Below are 19,463 nucleotides of genomic sequence, written 5' to 3' on the forward strand. Positions count from 1 at the left end.
ATTTGGAGTGTTTTGCAAAGAAGAGTGGGCAAATATTGCCAAGTCAAGATGTGCCATGCTGATGGACTCATACCCCAAAAGAGTCTGAGTGCTGTAATATAATCAAAAGGTGCTTCAACAAAATATTAGTTTAAGGGTGTGTACACTTATGCAACCATATTATTATTTTATTTTTACTCCCCCCCCCCCCCCCCCCCCCAAAGATTTGTTTGTTGTTCAATTGAGTTGTACAATTTATATGTCACATTAAAGGTGGAAAAAGTTCTGAAATATTCTTTGTCTCATTTTTTTTACATCACAGAAACCTGACATTTTAACAAGTGTGTAGACTTTTTATATGTCTATAGTAATTGATCGAAAAACATTATAGCTTTTAGTGTGTCGCATAATTTCGTAAATTATTTATTTCGGCATGTATTGTTTTTACCAGGAAATTATTTTGAAGCAGCTTGTGGTTTGCCATAATCAATACTTGTCTCTAGTTTTTATGGAAGAATAAATGCATGGTTTGAGTTTCTTCTAAATGCATTTAAAGACGTTGTCGTAACCTTTGTTCACAGTGGTCATTGTCGTCAGCCCCATTATGCTGCTGTTCCCTAAACCCCTCTTTGTTCAATGGGCTATTTCACTTCCTCAGTTAATTCTTATAGTTTCTGTTTTACGTACTGAAATAAGTGATTGATTGGGACACATTGGTCAGGGAATGTGGTAGAGAATGGGTGAAGATAGGTCAACTTCAAGCAGATGTGAGAGACTGTATTCAGTGTATTCATAAAAAAAATAACATTTTCTATGCACGTTATAAAAACTCGAGGAAATGTAAAATTGATGTTGCCTGTGGTAACCAATTAGATGTCATTCTTATTTTTTTTTATCTTCATCAGCTTAGGCAACAAATACACAGAAAAGATTATTCTAAGGAATTGGGGTAGAAATGGTTTCTGTGAAAATATAGTGGTTGGCAATAGGGGATGTTTACTACCTTTTGAAATATGAGCTGGCCAACCTTCCACAGATAATAACAATAATTCTTATTTCAGCAAGAATACTGGCGGATTGTTGACCAGAAGTCTTGCCACGTAGCTGTGCATTGTGGAAAGGTCGACACAAACACTCATGGAAGTGGATTTCCTGTGAGTAAAGCAGAACCCTTTTCAAGGTGAGATGATTGTCCCATGTTTGTCCACAATAACATGGGAAATCAACAATATTTTACATTCTAGTGTCTTTTTTCATGTATTTTTGTAGGCATGGCTGGAATCTCACAATCCTTCCTAATAATTCAGGATCCATCCTACGACACCTTGGTGCTGTGCCTGGTAAGTAATGTATGCTTATGCTATAACCTCATTTATTGTAACGTTAATACACTTTTTGTTAGAACTTTCATTATGACATGGCACGGCACATGGCTAACCCGTCACAGCAAAGGCATACCCGTTGAATAAAATCTATTTTGAATGTGATTCTGAACAATAGTTCCCTTGGTATAAATTATTATACCTTATGAGAAATTATAATCCAATGCCCTATTCTGTAGTTTCTGTAGAAAAGGCTGTGCATATAATTGGGTGCTGAAGTGACCACTGGCTGGAACTGTGTATAGTCAGAGCAAGAGAATGTCACCAGCACACCATGGATTTCCAGAATAAGTCCAAAGCTTTATGCAGTGATCTCACTGAACCAACAGAGCAGTGAAACGAAGTAGCTTTAGGTGACCTGCCCCACAGAGCAGAAGAAGCCTGTTAAAGTGAGGTATACGTTGGGTAAAACTGCTTTTAATTGTTCCCCTAGAAAATAATAAGCATTTTACTCTCACAGTGCAGGGGAAGCCCCACTAGAGTAGTTTTGTCATTTCAACTTTTCAGTGGTTTTAAAGGTTCAACTTAAAAAAAAAATTAATAACAAACATGTCATACTTACCTGCTATATGCAGTGGTTTTGCACAAAGCAGCCCCAATTCTCTATTTCTTGGGTCACCCACCAGCATCCGTGGCTCCTCCCCCCTTAACCAAGAGTACTTGGGGGCACTTGTGCAGTGCTCTCTTCCAAGGTCTGCTCTATTCGTCCATATGACACATAGAGCTGCAGCTCGGCCCCACCCACTCTCTCCTCATTGGCTCACTGGCTAGGATTGACAGCAGTGGGAGCCAATGGCTCTTGCTGCTTTCTCGGCCAGAGAGGAGAGGGACAGCCGGTGCTCTTGTGCACATCGCTGGATTGAGAGGAAGCTGAGGTGAGTATTAGGGGGGCTGTGGGGGGAGCAGCACACAGTTTTTAATCAACCACTTTAAAGTTTTATTTATTTTGGTTTTTTTTCATGGAGAAAAGAAGTGTTAAATCCCCAGTCATGTGTTCTTGCTGTTTGGGTCCCTGCTAGCAGGATTAACCCTCTTTTTATCCTGGTGATTATTTTCTCCATTATCGAAAGTGATGGGAAATTCAAAATGTTAGATTTAACATAGGGACACTTGTTCTGGTGACAGCTGTCCAAGAGAGTCTCCTGCTTTGGAGAGATTTGCTTCAACTTCCCTATGTCTCTGGGACAGGAAGTAATAAGAAATATTCCTGATGGAACACAGATGGAAAAAAGAAAAAAGAAAAAGAAAAACGGACAAGGGGTCTGACCTATTCCTTTGTCCCAAACCAAAAAGAAATCTGCTTTACATGCAATTAGTTCTGAATTAACCAGTACTGAATGAAAACATTGTTGGAATACCACATACATGAATTTAAGTATGTTGTATGATATTTCCTTGTAGCAAGTAAATGCTGCAGGATACTGCAGAGCTTGTTATTAAAGTGGTATTAAACCCAAAAACATACATTTTATTTCAGCTTACCAATTCTTAGATTTGATGGCTGAATTTGTTTTCTATTTTGGCTTTCTTATTTCTATTTTCATGTGGTGATCCAGCCAATAAGTCTGCTGTTTTTCAAAATAAAAAGCTCTCCTGCAAATGTAGCATTTGGAGTGTTGCAACAAGCCATTTACCACTGACAGGGGTGCTTACAATGATCAGCTTGTATTTATGTAAAACCTTTATTCAAAAAGGTAAAACTGTAACTGCTTATAAAGTATTAGATGGAGTTTGGCTTCAATTTGTTCGTTTTTTTTTTTATCTGCCAGTACATTGAATACCCCCCTTCCCCCAGACTGACAATTCTCATGTCTCATGTCCTCTTTCATCCAGAGAGGAGGCACTCTGATGCCCTGTACACACATTCAGTTTTCCTGTTGGAAAAAGTCTGATGAGAGCTTTTGGTCGGGAATCCTGATCGTGTGTATGCTCCATCAGATTTTTTCCAGCGGAAAAACTGCTGGAAAAAGATAGAGAGCAGAATCTCTTTTTTTCCTGTCAGGAAAAAAAACTCATTGGAATTTCCAATCGTGTGTACAAATCCCAACGCACAAAATTCCGACGCATGCTCGGAAACAAATCGGTGCATGCTCAGAAGCATAGAACTTAATTTTCTCAGCTCGTCGTAGTCTTTTAAGTCACCGCGTTCTTGGCAGTCGAAAGTTCACCAAACTTTTGTGTGACCGTGTGTATGCAAGGTAGGCTTGAGAGGAATTCCGTCGGAAAAAACATCCGTTTTTCTTTCCAACGGGAAAACTGCTTGTGTACGGGGCATAGTACAGCAGTTGTGTTACTGGCCAGATCACCAGGTAAAAACAGAGGGGAAAAGCCTAAAAAAAATAAACGAATGCAGCCACTACATCTAGAGATTGGCAAACTGTAATATATTACATTTTTGGTTTGGGGTTCAACACTGCTTTAATGGTATTTTTATTTATTTTTTAAGTAATGGGTAACGCCTGCAAAGAAATTGCTTTCAGAGAAAATGGACTGTGGTGCAAATTTCTAATAGACACAAATTAAAATATTGTTTTCCAGCTTGATTTTTGCCGGTCGTGAATGCAGAGTTAGAATCGCCCTTTTGATTTTCTAGCATCCGCATGTAATTTTGAAATTAATTAAAACCTTGGTGTTGATGTGTACATTATTTGAACTTTGTAGCGAAGTGACCGAGTTTACAATGATACCTCTGTTTATCATTACGTTGAAAATGAATACAGTATATAGTATTCCATTTGTGATTCTTGTTTATTTCTCTTCTGAAGGAGTAACAATTCCTTGGCTTAATATTGGCATGGTCTTTTCTACCTCATGCTGGTCTCGAGACCAAAATCACCTTCCGTATATTGACTACTTACACACTGGTGCTGATTGCATTTGGTAAGCACATCTACATGTCCTGTTTATTAAACGCCTACTGCCTACATTATATTTTTTCCATTTTCTGTGGTCTTTGGTTACTGCCTTTGGCAAAATATGTGTATGATTGTACAATGTTGTGTATGTCTACTTCTCATAGCTTACTATATTATCTCAAAGTAACTGTAGGGAATCCATACTAAGGTATTCTGAGCTTTTTCTAAAAACAAACTAGGGTTGCACCATTGCACCAATACCCGTATCGGTGCCGATACTAAGCATTTGCAGGAGCATCGGTACTAATGCAAATTCTCCGATACCTGAAATCAATACTTTCCGGCATAGTTCATTCATCTGTCAGCTGGATTCCCCCACTGACAGTTAAAATGAAAAGCCAGCAATTATCGGTTGTTAAGGCCGCCTTAACATCCGATATCTCATTCATCTGTTAGTGGGGTTTCCCTGTTGACAGCTAAAGTGTAAACTAAGTCCCACCAATTGAAGCTGTCAAAAAAAAAAAAAACTCCAAAAATGGGCTGGTCAAAATTCTTGGCACCCTTTTAAAATTGTGGATAAATAAGATTGTTTCAAGCATGAGATGCTCCTTTAAACTCACCTGGGGCAAGTAACAGATGTGGGCAATATAAAAATCACACCTAAAAGCAGATAAAAAGGAGAGAAGTTCACTTAGTCTTTGCATTGTGTGTCTGTGTGTGCCACGCTAAGCATGGACAACAGAAAGAGGAGAAGAGAACTGTCTGAGGACTAGAGAACCAAAATTGTGGAAAAATATCAACAATCTCAAGGTTACAAGTCCATCTCCAGAGATCTAGATTTGCTTTTGTCCACAGTGCCAAACATTATCAAGAAGTTTGCAACCCACTGTAGCTAATCTCTCTGGGCGTGGACGGAAGAGAAAAATTGATGAATGATTACAACGCAGGATAGTCCGGATGGTGGCTAAGCAGCCCCAAACAAGTTCCAAAGAAATTCAAGCTGTCCTGCCGGCTCAGGGAGCATCAGTGCCAACTATCTGTCGACATTTAAATGAAATGAAACGCTATGGCAGGAGACCCAGGAGGACCCCACTGCTGACAAGGAGACATAAAAAAGACTACAGTTTGCCAAAATGTACTTGAGTAAGCCAAAATCCTTCTGGGAAAACGTTTTGTGGACAGATGAGACCAGGATAGAGCTTTTTCATAAAGCACATCATTCTACTGTTTACCGAAAATGGAATGAGGCCTACAAAGAAAAGAACACAGTACCTACAGTGAAATATGGTGGAGGTTCAATGATGTTTTGGGGTTGTTTTGATGCCTCTGGCACTGGGTGCCTTGAATGTGTGCAAGGCATCATGAAATCTGAGGTTTACCAAAGGATTTTGGGGCGCACTGTAGAGCCCAGTGTCAGAAAGCTGGGTTTGCGTCTGAGATCTTGGGTCTTCCAGCAGGACAATGACCCCAAACATACGTCAAAAAGCACCCAGAAATGGATGGCAACAAATCGCTGGAGAGTTCTAAAGTGGCCAGCAATGAGTCCAGATCTAAATCCCATTGAACACCTGTGGAGAGATCTTAAAATTACTGTTGGGAAAAGGCGCCCTTCCAATAAGAGAGACCTGGAGCAGTTTGCAAAGGAAGAGTGGTCCAAAATTCCGGGTGAGAGGTGTAAGAAGCTTATTGATGGTTATAGGAAGCGACTGATTTCAGTTATTTTTTTCCAAAGGGTGTGCAACCAAATATTAGGTTAAGGGTGCCAAGAATTTTGTCCAGACCATTTTTGGAGTTTTGTGTGACATTATGTCCAATTGGCTTTTTTTCCTCCCTTTTTTTGTTTTGTTAAATACACACAAAGGGAATAAACATGTGTATAGCAAAACATGTGTTACTGCAATACTTTTCTGTGAGAATCACTTGATTTTCTGGAAAAATTCCTGGGGTGCCAACAATTTCGAGCATGAATGTACATTTTTACTTAAAAATTTATTATGTTGCATTTATCTCAGAAACAGATAATTCACCAAAAAAATGCCCTACCACATTTTTTATTTTGGGTATGCAACGTATTTTTTTATAGTTTATTTTACCACAGATTGGATCTCCGACTGCAGTGGGAAGTGAAACATTTAACAGTGGTATTCCTGCCACTGCTAAAAGTGACAGTTCCAGCTCAGGGGTGCAGGTTGCCAGGGAGGTTTAATGTTCCCCTAAATTCCATACCATACCCTTATCTAAGCATGCAGCCTGGCAAGCCAGTATAGGGAAGGTGTGTTGGGGCTGAGTCTTATTCAGGTTCACTGCAATATACCCACCATTATGTCTGCAAAATTATATACTGCACATCACTAACGTGGACTTTTTTCTATACTGAAAACTGTATTCAAAGAATATGCAGCATACGATTTAGAAAAATATTTTGATATGGCATTGCTGCTTTTATCATCACTTACTGTATACTCTGCAAAGGTGAGTGATCCCTGACAGTGTCACCATAGGACACCTTCACAAGACCCATTGACATTAGATTGCTTGTCAAAAGTGCCAGTCTTATTAAATTGCTGGCATTTTAAAGACAACCGCAACATTCACACTTAACCAACTTAACCTCTGATGTAGTTTTAGCACATTGTATGTTTGGTTCAAGTTGAAATATAGGTATAGAATACGTTTTAGGAACACACTAATTCGCTTTTTTCAAGAGCACAGAACTTGACTTTGTACACATGAGATCTAATCGCAGAAGTGCATTCAGCACGTGTTTGCTTCTAGGCCATATTCCACTCAGTTTTAAGTGCTTTCGCGTAAAAATTGATGTGCCTGATTCTGTAGGCAACATTCCTTCAAACATGGAAATGCTTTACTAGGGGTATTTAGCTGTGCTAATAGGGCTTAGTGCTTATGCCTAGGTTTTCAACACATTTTTATTGCTAAATGCTCTCAATATACAGCGCTCTATAAATCATAATGATAAAACAAAATCAATAAAGTGAATTTTACACAACACAATATAAGTGTCCATTAAAGTGCAACATCAACAGTGTCCAATAAAACTGCAATTTTCAATTGTCCTCCTGCATATACTGTGATCATTGCTGCATAGTACACCTCTGTGTGCTGCCACCACCACACTTGAGAACTCGCCAGACAGACATAACTCCCCCACAATGGAGTAGGTCTGTGTGCACTTTTATTCCCCAAGGGGTTAAACATCCAGGGCTGCACCCCTTCTTCCGCTTAATACCATCAGGAATGTCATAAAATAGGAGGAGAAAAAGGCTCCAATAGTGTAAAACCTTTTTAATTTAAACAACTAATACATCCTATAAAAACCACTAGCTATTATGCTCACATCTTTATGTGCATTCGGTTTAACAGCGATAAAGCATTACAAGCCGGATCCACTATAGTCACTTCCAGGTGTCCTCAGCAGAACACGACACTTCCTGTAGCTCAGCCTCAACGTACGCTTTGTTGTAATGACATCTTCAGAAGGTGCTACAAGGTATATGGTAATGCTCCCTGAGGATGTCATCACAACAAAACATAAGTTCTGCTGGGGATACCCATAAGTGGTGAGATGCACGTGTTGATCAGGAGAATGAGCTGAGCTTGCACTGGCTATAGTGGAGAAGGCTTGCAATTCTTTATAGCTGTTAAACCCTGGTTCAAGGCGGATAATATAGTTCCCTCTGTACTTCTGGCCTGCTATACATATGAGAGCTGCAAGTCTTCTAGACTTTACTTCTAGTGCCACCCCCTCACCGCTTGGCCTTTTACAGATCACTATGTATTCTGTCAATGGTTCATCACAGTGATCCGTCAATGCATTAGAAATGAGGACAGATAATTGTTTACACATTACAACTCACACAAATCTCTGTGCCTGAGGTTCTTCTTGAATATTGTGACCTTGAACTGTTTTATTTTGCATTACAGGTATTGCATTCCTGCTGAGGAAGAAAGTAAACTTGACAAAGTGGTACACACTCTACTTCAAGCCAATGGTACTCCTGGTCTGCAAATGCTTGAAAGTAACGTCATGGTAAGTGTACGCCCTGGTGCAGTGTGTTAGCAAGGGGCCTGCTGCTTGCCATCATTTTTAACAATGGTATTGTTTTAAATGTACAGCTGTATATGGAGTCACTAGATTCCTTAAAGGATATGTTCACCTCTGGTAACATGTTACATACTTGAGGTGATAGTAACCGTATTGGTGCAATTGTGACAGAGAAAATTGAGTACTGTCTGTGATACGTTTTGTTTTGCACTAACATACAATTTTTCAGGACAAGCTTTCGGGGTATGTCCCCTTCTTCAATGTTCAAGCAGTACTGATTGACACAAGTTTTAACAGAATGTTAAAATGTTCAAAAAAACACAAACAAAGCACACAAGGGAAAGGAAAAAAGAACGACAAGCACATACAAATCAATGTATATGGCAATGGTAATAAAGCTAGCAGCAGAGTTAGTGAGATAAGATATTCAGGACATAACATGTTACTGATGCACCAGCCTCCGCAGCACAACCCCCTGCTTCCGATTCCCCATTTTGACAGTGAGATTTGAATATTCTTCCCCAGCTCGCTGTCACCATCTAAAAAAAAAATGTGGCTGTGCATGCCTCTGCCCGCTCAGCCGTATCATTCATTCACAGTGCTATGTGAATGGGAAAACTACAAATCCTTCTCAATGAACTACCAGGACACTGTTGAGCGCTCCAGTATTTCATAGAGTTTCCTGTCATTTAGTAACCGCCTGCCCATATCTGAGGTGTGGGCAGACCGCTACACAGACAATCTGTAGTACCGTGGCATTACACCCTTGATCTGCTGATCATGGGCTCAATGCTTTACAGGCTCCTAACAAAAAAATTATAATACATGCATATTTTTTTACCTGCAGAAAATGTGCATTTATTATGTTTTTTTTTTTTTATAAGGGTGAACTTATTCTTTAAAATTGACCTTTTAGTAACTTGTACATTATTATTATTTAAGTACTTGTATAGCGCTTTCAATTTACGCAGCTCTTTACATATACATTGTACATTCACATTGGTCCCTACCATCAAGGAGCTTACAATCTAAGGTCCCTAACGTACATTCATATACTAGGGCCAATTTTAGACAGAAGCCAATTAACCTATCAGCATGTCTTTGGAGTGTGGGAGAAAACCCACGCAGGCACAGGGAGAACATGCAAACTCCAGGCAGGTAGTGTCGTGGTTGGGATTCGAACCAGCGACCCTTTTTACTGCTAGGCGAGAGTGCTACCCACTACACCACTGGTACATGAATATGTTCCCTACATGTAAGAGAATGCATTAACTGTAATATTATATTAAAAAGAAAATCTTCTTCGAAAGGACTCAGTCTTCAAGGTGCGCTTCAGGAAAACATGTTGAGTGAATGATGTCATCAGCCACCTGCAGGCAGATAAGAACATGTCCTTAGTCTCCCTCTCTAAGTCATCACTCACTAAAACAGGTTTAACACTGTAATTATTTAGAAAGTTACAGATGAAATGACTGCTGCAAGGGTGTTAAAGCTTTACTAAAGGCAATTTTTCTTTTATGTTAAAATAATAAACATGTTATCACCTGCTTTGTGCAATCGTATTGCGCAAATGGGCCTGAACCTCCTCTTCTGGGGTCCCCTGCTGGCTATCTTGACTCCTCCTCTTTTCCATGTGCTCCCATAGCAAGTCGCTTGCTATGATGGGAAACGTGCATGCTCATTTTCAAGATTTGTGTGTGTGTATAGAGCCGTGCTCCATAGACACACACAGCGCTGCTTGGCCCCACCCCTGCTTCCTCCTCACAGCATTTAATTGAGGACATTTTGGTATGTTTGGATGGGATGGGGGAATGAATTGATCTTGTTGTAGGAGTATGGCTAGCTTTACACTTTAAAAAGGTAATGTGACACTAAACTCTGTTACTCCAAAAAGTCCCTTGTATTGACCCCCGGCCTCATCCAAAGTCACAGATTTCCTTTTCTTTTGCTGCAATTTCATGTACAATAGATTACAGGGCAATAAAATAGTGAATATTTATGGATTATAATTTGAGAATAAGGATATTGTTTGTGGTCACTTTAAGTGCAAGTCCTACACCCAACATGAAAAGATTTATCTGACCTTATGTCCGCTTTAAGACTGAAACATTCGATTATTTATCTTGAACAGACGTTAATTGCATGTGCTCACATTCAATATCTGTAGAGTTGATTTGCTCTGGTATGTGTTGATGGGGTTGTTATACATCTGAGTTATTGCATTGTGCAGTTAGTGTGTTATACACAGTGGTATCAGATTTTGGACACAGCATTCTTGTCTTGAATTTTAGCTTATTGTTTTATGCTGATGTTGTTTTTAAAGTCTGCATGTAAATCTTTTGAGGCTAACAATTGGTCAGTTTAAGGTTGGGTTCACACGAGATGCGTCTGCGGCTTGCAGCAGGGGGTCCAGTGTGTCCCTATTCTACGTTTCAGGTATGAATCGGGTCCAAATTTTTGCCTGAATTCAGACCTTAACTGGAGCCATAGATGCACAGAAAAAGGAAGCTGAGGGGTAGCCAGAACCGCTGACAGAAACAGGCTTTTTCAAATCTCACTGTGCCATTACATTACATTCCCCACTGTGCCATCACTTGCCCCTCACTGTGCCATCACTTGCCCCTCACTGTGCCATCACTTGCCCCTCACTGTGCCATCACTTGCCCCTCACTGTGCCATCACTTGCCCCTCACTGTGCCATCACTTGCCCCCACTGTGCCTGAACTTGCCCCCCAGTGAAATCACTCACTTTTTTTCTGAATAGACTTGCAGGCGGTGACAGTCTCCGTGCTGCGAGCGTCAATGATTTGAAAGCAGCGCCTTCTCTTCAGAGTGTTCTGTGATAGGCGGAACACAAATTTTTCCAGCAGCGCCTCTGTTCTGTGTTCCGCCTATCACGGACGTCTTCTCATCTCGTCCGAGGATGAGAAGGCATCTGTGATAGAAGGAGCGTCTTTTAAATCATTGACGCTCGCAGCACGGAGACCGTCCCCGGCGTATAAGACGACCCCCGACTTTGGATGCATTTTTTTGCATCCAGAAAGTCGTCTTATACGCCGGAAGATACGGTATATATAAAACATATATGTCTCTAGATCCCATAGTTCACTCTTTGCCTACCTGCGCTGATCAAATACAGGTAGTTACTTTCTTCAAGTATCTGGGGGGGTTGGCCACACCAGATTCAAAGCAAAACTTGCAGCTAAATCTCCTGCCCCTGCTAAAAAAACATAAGTTGAAGTGTACTAGCTGGTGTCGGCCCCCTCTTTCGGTGGTGGTGGTGGAGGGGGGGGGGGGGCAGAATTTAATCAAAATGGTATGGACACAGCAACTACTGTATATTTTCTGCAACGCCTGTATATTTTCCACAACTCCTCAGTCTGGATTCCTAGAAAATGGTTCCAGGGTATAGAAACACAATTTAGGACATTGATTTGGAAACAAGCCAGGATCAGGCTATCCACACTACATTATGGCAAGGATTGGGGGGGGGGGGGGGGGCAGTCCCACAACCTAGGATGTAATTTTAGCAGCCCAATTCCAGCAGCTTACTGGATGGGACTAATTGGAAAATGTGGATCCTGTTATTGCTCTAATTACTTATCCCGAATCCTGACTTAACCACTTCAGCCACCATATTGCTGGTCAATGACCGGGCCACTTTTTGCGATTCGGCACTGCGTCGCTTTAACTGACAATTGCGCGGTCGTGCGACGTGGCTCCCAAACAAAATTGGCGTCCTTTTTTCCCCACAAATAGAGATTTCTTTTAGTGGTATTTGATCACCTCTGCGCAAAAACAAAAATAGAGCGACAATTTTTTACTTTTTGCTATAATAAATATCCCCCAAAAATATTAAAAAAAAGTTTTTTTCCTCAGTTTAGGCCGATACGTATTCTTCTACATATTTTTCGTTAAAATCGCAATAAGCGTTTATTGATTGGTTTGCGCAAAAGTTATAGCGTTTACAAAATAGAGGATAGTTTTATGGCATTTTTATTAATATTTTTTTTTTTACTAGTAATGGCGGCGATCAGCGATTTTTTTTTTTTTTTTTTGGTACTGCGACATTATGGTGGACAATTCGGACACTTTTTTGACACATTTTTGGGACCATTGGAATTTTTATAGCGATCAGTGCTATAAAAATGCATTGATTACTATAAAAATGCCACTGGCAGTGAGGGGGTTAACACTAGGGGCGAGGAAGGGGTTAATCATGTTCCCTGGGTGTGTTCTAACTGAAGGGGGGGTGGGACTGACATAGGAAAATGACAAATCGCTGTTCATACATTGTATGAACAGACGATAGGTCATTTCCCCCCCTGACAGGACCGGGAGCTGTGCATTTACACACACAGATCCCGGTTCTCGCTCTGTAACGAGCGATCGCGGGTGCCCGGCAGTGATCGCACCCGCCGGGCACGTGCGTCGGGATCAGGGGCGAGATGGGGGCGCGCGAGCGCCTCCGGCAGCGCGCACACGCCCCTAGTGGCCGATTTGCGAGGTGACGTATACCTAAATAACTTAATAACTTAAAGTCCAGCATGCTCTGCAGGCACAATCCCTCTTATCTCTTTTGACATTGAAGGATTCTCCACTCGTATCCAATGTTACTCAGTGTTCCCATAAATGGAGGATGATTTCTCACATTTATGTGGCTCTCCTGGCTACCATTCAAAACCATGCTATACTGTATCGTAAAACCATTGGAATCAAGATTTGGAAAAGATTAGAAGTGACATTTTGGACTCTGCACTGGAATAAATACCTGTCATTTCCTTTTCGGCCTCTCATGAGACCAGTGTTGCCAGCCGCCAGTCTTTTTACTGGCAGCCAGTAAAAAATGGGCACTTTTCTCCTGCCAGTAAGAGGAAAAGGTTGCCAGTAAAAAATATGGCTGTGACACTCGGCTCGGAACTGTGCATAGGCAGCTCGGCGGAGCTAGCTGAGACCATCCAAGTACCTGCTACAGTGTGTTTGGGTGGTGCCAGTGGGGGGGGGTGGGTCTGGTGGAGGCGGTGTCTGAGCGTGTCGTGGTGCAAGAGAGCCGAGCGGAGCAACCATAACCTTGTGTGTGGGTCTGCAGGATGGGAGTAAGACAGGCCAGGAGTGGGACTGTCAGTGTTGTTTGGACTGCAGTGGACTGAAGGTACCACCTGGCATGGAGAGAGAATGTTACTGTGACTCGGGAAAGGGCATGTCGTGTTGGTGAAAAAAGAAGGGAATAAACTGCGCTAATGTGACAAAAAAAGAACCAGTAAGTTCACGGGTATATAAATGTTGCTAGTGAAGCAAATATGAAGCTGCGACTTGCTGTGTAACATTAAACAGTGATCAACAATTGGAAAGAAAAATCGTGCTAAAACCTTGTGAAACATGTAAACCAGTGAAGACGTGCTAGAATAAATTACAAGATGAACAATCCTCATGTGTAAGTAATGAAAAAACATTTGAAAAAAACATTGGTTGCATTCAACAGAAAATAGTCCATAAATCGGGTGAATAGATTGAAAGGAATCGCATCTATAACCAAAGCAAGAGAAAGAATCCTCCTCCACCAGTGTGAAAGTCCTTAGATGGTATATTCAAATATATCACAGATGAAAAGTGACAACCCATCCACTGAAATCCTCCACCGACAGAGCACACAGATCTGCTTACCAGATCCCGGCGGTCCCCTAATTATAGGGGACCCCAGGTAGCATGTAGATATACAGAGACTGCTGGGCTTCGCTGGATACAAACAGCCTGATAGGGATCATCTCCTCATCTCAATGCTCCAAAGCAGTGGTGGCCACATTACATGGATATGGAAAAAGACAAAAAATGCCTCAATCGTGTAAAACCTTTTAAAACTTTAATGTATATAAAACGTACACACTAAACACTCACAATTTTGCAGTGATTAGAAAGCCTTGAGTCTGCTGTACCGGCCGGATACATGCAGACACACACGTCCGTATAGGGAATCCGAGCAGTCCAGGAGGGTGATGCCAATGTGCCGCTCATTCCGCCCTACTAGTTTTGTGAAAAATCACGTCTTCAAGGGGCACTTAGTGCATTGAGATGAGGAGATGATCCCTATCAAGGCTGTTTGTATCCAGCTAAGCCCAGCAGTCTCTGTATAATCTACATGCTACCTGGGGACCCCTATAATTAAGGGACCACCAGGATCTGGTAAGTAGATCTGTGTGCTCTGTCGGTGGAGGATTTCAGTGGATGGGTTGTCACTTTTCATCTGTGATATATTTGAATGTACCATCTAAGGACTTTCACACTGGTGGAGGAGGATTCTTTCTCTTGCTTTGGTTACAGATGTGATTCCTTTCCATCTATTCACCTGATTTATGGACTTTTTTCTGTTGAATGCAATCAATGGTGTTTTCAAATGTTTTTTCATTACTAACACATGAGGATTGTTCATTTTGTAATTTATTCTAGCATATGTCTTCACTGGTTTACATATGTTTCACAAGGTTTTGTGACCTGTGCTGCTGCACACTGCTGTCCGTATGACTGTGAGAGTCAATTTCATGTGTGCATCACCCATTCTAATGTATTGCCCTCCTGAGTCCAGTCCCTGAGCTACTTACTTACTATATATAAAAAAAAAATGTTTTTTGCTTTAATACCTACCCTAAATCACATTTCTAATTGCATATTGTACTTATTTGTACCATAAATACTGGAATTTGTACTTAAAACTGTAATTTTGTAACTTTTCGAACTGTCAGTAAAAACTTGGCTGAGCCAGTAAATTTTGGGTCTTGTCAGTAAATTTCAATCTGGTAGGTTGGCAACACTGCATGAGACTTCTGTATCTTGTGAGAAAGTTAATTGTTAGGTATTGTTTCCTACCCTCCCCAACTAGAACTTAATGGGTGGATTATGTTTATTCTTTATTATTGAGAGAGCACTGCAGTGCTCAACGTGAATTTCAAACCATTTGGCAGGGTTGGCTGCATGTACAGGGGCTAGCCCTACCACAGCTAGTCATGGATAGACTATTGCCGTAAAGAGTTCCTTTAATATGTATTTCAGGGTTGATATGTATTATAGGGTTCTTGGTTATCTACCCTCCTGCTCTTTGGTAAATGTATATTGCTCTACTGGTGGAATTAGTGGCATGTTGTATAAATGGCCCGCTGTTGTGTTTCTAATGGTATGTTACCTGTAGCATCTAAAGGAATATTACTAGAGGATGTTCATGTTTTGCCTTTGTATGGAAATCTGTATGAGTATGCTGTGTAAGCAAGCAGCTTGCAATGGGAGCACCCAAGCAGGCTCATTCCCGAGCTGCGAGTCTGCATGCCCATTCACACACAGCCTGGCCTGCCCCCTCTCTCTCCTCATTGGCTCGCTGGCTGTGATTGACAGCAGCGGGAGCCAATGAGAGAGTCTCTGGGGAGCCCGAGGCTCTCGTGCTCATTGCTGGATTGCAATGGGGCTCAGGTAAGTATTAGGGGGTGTTTTGGGGGCTGCTGCACAGCGAAGGTTTTTTTACCTTCATGCATGGATCGCATTAAGGTAAAAAACCTTGAGCCTTTAGAACCACTTATAAGTATATTTTCATGAGTGTGCAGTACAGTATATTGGTATGTATAGCTCAGTCTATTTGTTCTGGCCATCCCACAACTGAGTTTATTACTAGTACAATGTTTTTAAACGCATAAACAAGTAGAGATAAGCAAAACCTTTTTTTATAGTTTCAATAGTAGCATGGGGAAGGGAGGTTTTCATTGCTGTGTTCCCATCCGGAGATTCATCCCTCCTTGTGTACTGGTGACTATTGTCTCAGAACAAGAATGTGTCTGGAAATCCAACATTTTTGAATCCCCCAAATAAGAGGTGAGAGGAAATCTTGTAATAGGGTATGTGTTCCATTTACAGCTGTCTAAAATGGGAGATTGGAAAAAATTGCGCAACCAAATACAAACAAAATTGTATAACAAAGTGTCCTTAATCCAATGACGGATTCCACAACAATAAAATAATATAAAAATATATATAAAAACAAAAATATATATATCCAGGGATGGGGATGAGCTCATCCCCATCCCTGGAACAATCAGGTTCAGCCTGAAGTCGATTATTTCCCCGGAAGGAATTTGCAGGTTCCTGGTTTAATATCTCTAGACTGTCAGCAGAGGAGGAGATCGGGAAGCCGTGTAATCAGCCGAGGAGTGTTTGTTTGCAGATCCTGCTTGATCCCCGTGATAGGGATCCTATGGATCTGGTAAGGAGCCATCTCTTACATTGATTTGTGGGAATTGCATTGAGGAAGATCCATACACCTTTATTTTCATCTGCCAGGGGAATCCATCCACAGTGGAGTCTCTGTAATTTTTGTTTTAATTGAGAAGGACATTTATTTAAAAATTATATATAATTTTTTTTTTTTTTATATATATTTTTATATTTTTTGTGGAATCCGTCATTGGATTAAGGACACTTTATATACAATTTTATTTATTTGGTTGCGCAATTTTTTCCAATATTTCTGGAGTATTTAGGCTTTCGTATTTAATTGCAGCACTTTCATTCATTATTCAATTAAAATCATATTTGCACGTGTGCACCTTGTAACAGAGGGGGTAGCGCGGATTGTCCAGGCTACATAAAATGGGAGATTTCCTCAAACTTCTTGTTGCGTCTGAGGGAAAAGAAGTGAAGGGGAATGTCTTTTGGTACACAGCCAGCAAACAAACCTGCACACTTTTTTAGCCTTCCTTAGTCTCTCCTCAGCAAGCAAACAAAAAAGGTTTTAGTTACAGCTACTTCATTTGTAATTGTGTGATATTGAAGCATTATAATGTCCTGTTATTACAGTGAAGTATTTTCATTGTCCAAACTAATATACCAAAACATAGACATTCCTCTATGACAAGCTCATCTCTCTCCTAACATGACATTGAAGGTTTTCTGGCCATTTTACAGTGATTGGGTTCTGTATGTCTTATTTTGTTCTTTTCTCTAACATTGTGCCTACTGTATAGTGTAAGTAAAATATCAGTCATGGCCGCCTGTCAAGAGACGTGGGGGAGGGGCATTGGCTTCATCTTGTATTTACACTTCCACAGCCTGCTGCTTGGATGTTTCGATCAACAAGCAATAATCATTTTATTAACATATATCCTTCTTGCAGATCTCCCCAGAGGTGCTTTGCAAAGAGGGGATCAAAGTACACCGTACTGTACAGCAGAGTGGACAGTTTGTCGTCTGCTTCCCAGGATCCTTTGTGTCAAAAGTGTGCTGTGGCTACAGTGTTTCTGAAACTGTGCACTTTGCTACCACCCAGTGGACAAGCATGGGCTTCAAAACTGCCAAGGTATACATATTTCATACTGCCTGCTACAACCATGCATATAACCTCTTTTTTTTTACATTTAAATTATTATGCAAAAAAAATTTGAATTCTATAACAGGAGCTGTAAAAGATTTAATTAGCTATAAGCGCTTAATTAAAGCAACCCTGTCGATTTGGGAAAAAAACAAATCAATTAAAATGAAAGTGTCCTACAAAAGAAAAGCTGTTTTGCTCACCTCTCCTGTTGCCCCTGTCTCCTACCTTTCCTCCATTCCAGTACTGCAGTCACTGTTAAATTTTTAAGGTGTAACTAAAGGAAATTTTTTCTTTCTAGTTTTGGATAGAGTGGAGAGGGATTAGAACTCCTGACAGTTTTTATTGCGCTCTGTGCAGTTACTGCTCTCCTCTTCTGTTCCCACTCTTCTTCTCCCCAATGCCATTGCCTTGAGCGTTTTGCTCTCCTTGGTGTCTCTACTTTCTTCCTTGGCTTCCCAACCCTGTTCATGAACTCAGACCTCCAGCGCTCCTCTGATTTTTATGCCTCTGTCTGCATGCCTAACAACCCCTTTTCCTTCCCAAGGTAATGTAAAAATCCGAAGAAAATGCATAAGTTATTGCACCAACTAGACCCAAACCGTCAGCACAGAATATGTAAGGAAAATAAACTAAAATAATATAAATATATATATATATATATATATATATATATATATATATATATATATTAAAACCTAAAACCTAAAACAACACCTAAGTAGAGGAATGAGTGAATAACTGGCATTGAAATAGATTACATTAGCACCTGGCTGTATGTAGATATGAGCAGAACAAGCGTATCTATCCATACTCAAAACTAAAAACTGAGAAATAGAATATGAATAATAAAAAGTTAACAACATGTTCTAATGTTGATTGGATTCTTAATAGGTCAATCTTGTGATATTGAGCTTATTGATGTATTAATGCCTAGATGCCAAAAATAGGCATCATTAATCAGTTATATGGTAGTGTGTGGAACAATTAAGTGCAAAGTTTGGAAAATTTATTTTTGTATGCGGAGAATGAATTTTATCAAATTGCAGGGGGAAACCTGTATGTAAACACCAGTGGAAATGCTTATACGGTGTGCGAACATATTGCAGCACAATCGAAATCTACATGTAAAATAAGGTGGAGATGCTATTTTAGGAAAATAAGGTTTAATTGAAATTTGGATTTAATGAGATGCCAGTGGGGTGTTAGATTGCTGTATTTAGTTCTAATTCTTTATTGAGTCCCTGGGGCCTCAAAGTGTTTAAAGGAGTTGTAAAGGAAAAAAAAATGTGCCTAAAATTAATGTCTGCAAGGTAGACAGACAGAATAGTGTAATGATTCTGTTTAAAAACGAGTAAATACCTATTAAATTCCTTCATCTATATCACCTCTGACGTTCTAGTTTCTGTTCTCTCATTCACTTCCTGGTTTGCGGTGCTCGTTTATGTAAGAACTACATTTCCCAGTATGCATTGCGGCACGCCCAGTAATTCACACCTCTTTGAAGTCTCTAACACGTAGAGAGGGTCCTGCCGCACAGATGTAGTTCCCAGGAGGGGGCGAGCACGTCACTGACCACCGCAGCAAAGCCTCCCTTCACGGTGGTGAGTAACAATCGGACAAGCAGGAAGTGAACAGAGAAGAAATAGAGAAACTTTTGAGCAAAAACGAACAATGAGGAAGTGAAAAGATTAATGTCTGCAGGTAAAGGATGCTTATTATGAAAACATTTTTTTCCTTTACAACCCCTTTAAGTTTAAAATCCAGAACATTTCACATTCGCAGAGCCAATTATTATTATTATTATTATTATACAGGATTTATATAGCGCCAACAGTTTA

General features: G+C 40.5%; 1 protein-coding gene across 2 annotated transcripts in view; it reads left to right on the forward strand.

Moving 5' to 3' along the window:
- The window catches only part of JARID2 (jumonji and AT-rich interaction domain containing 2), a 272,215-nt gene that overhangs the window by 224,935 nt on the left and 27,817 nt on the right, over positions 1 to 19,463 (forward strand). For both annotated transcript variants that reach the window (XM_040353752.1, XM_040353751.1), the window contains exons 10-14: positions 1,041 to 1,159; positions 1,249 to 1,319; positions 4,127 to 4,241; positions 8,159 to 8,264; positions 17,428 to 17,610. In XM_040353752.1, coding sequence (XP_040209686.1) covers positions 1,041 to 1,159; positions 1,249 to 1,319; positions 4,127 to 4,241; positions 8,159 to 8,264; positions 17,428 to 17,610 — 594 coding nt within the window. The remainder of the gene's footprint in view (positions 1 to 1,040; positions 1,160 to 1,248; positions 1,320 to 4,126; positions 4,242 to 8,158; positions 8,265 to 17,427; positions 17,611 to 19,463) is intronic.

The sequence above is a fragment of the Rana temporaria genome, chromosome 5, assembly GCF_905171775.1.
Source record: "Rana temporaria chromosome 5, aRanTem1.1, whole genome shotgun sequence".
NCBI lineage: Eukaryota > Metazoa > Chordata > Amphibia > Anura > Ranidae > Rana > Rana temporaria.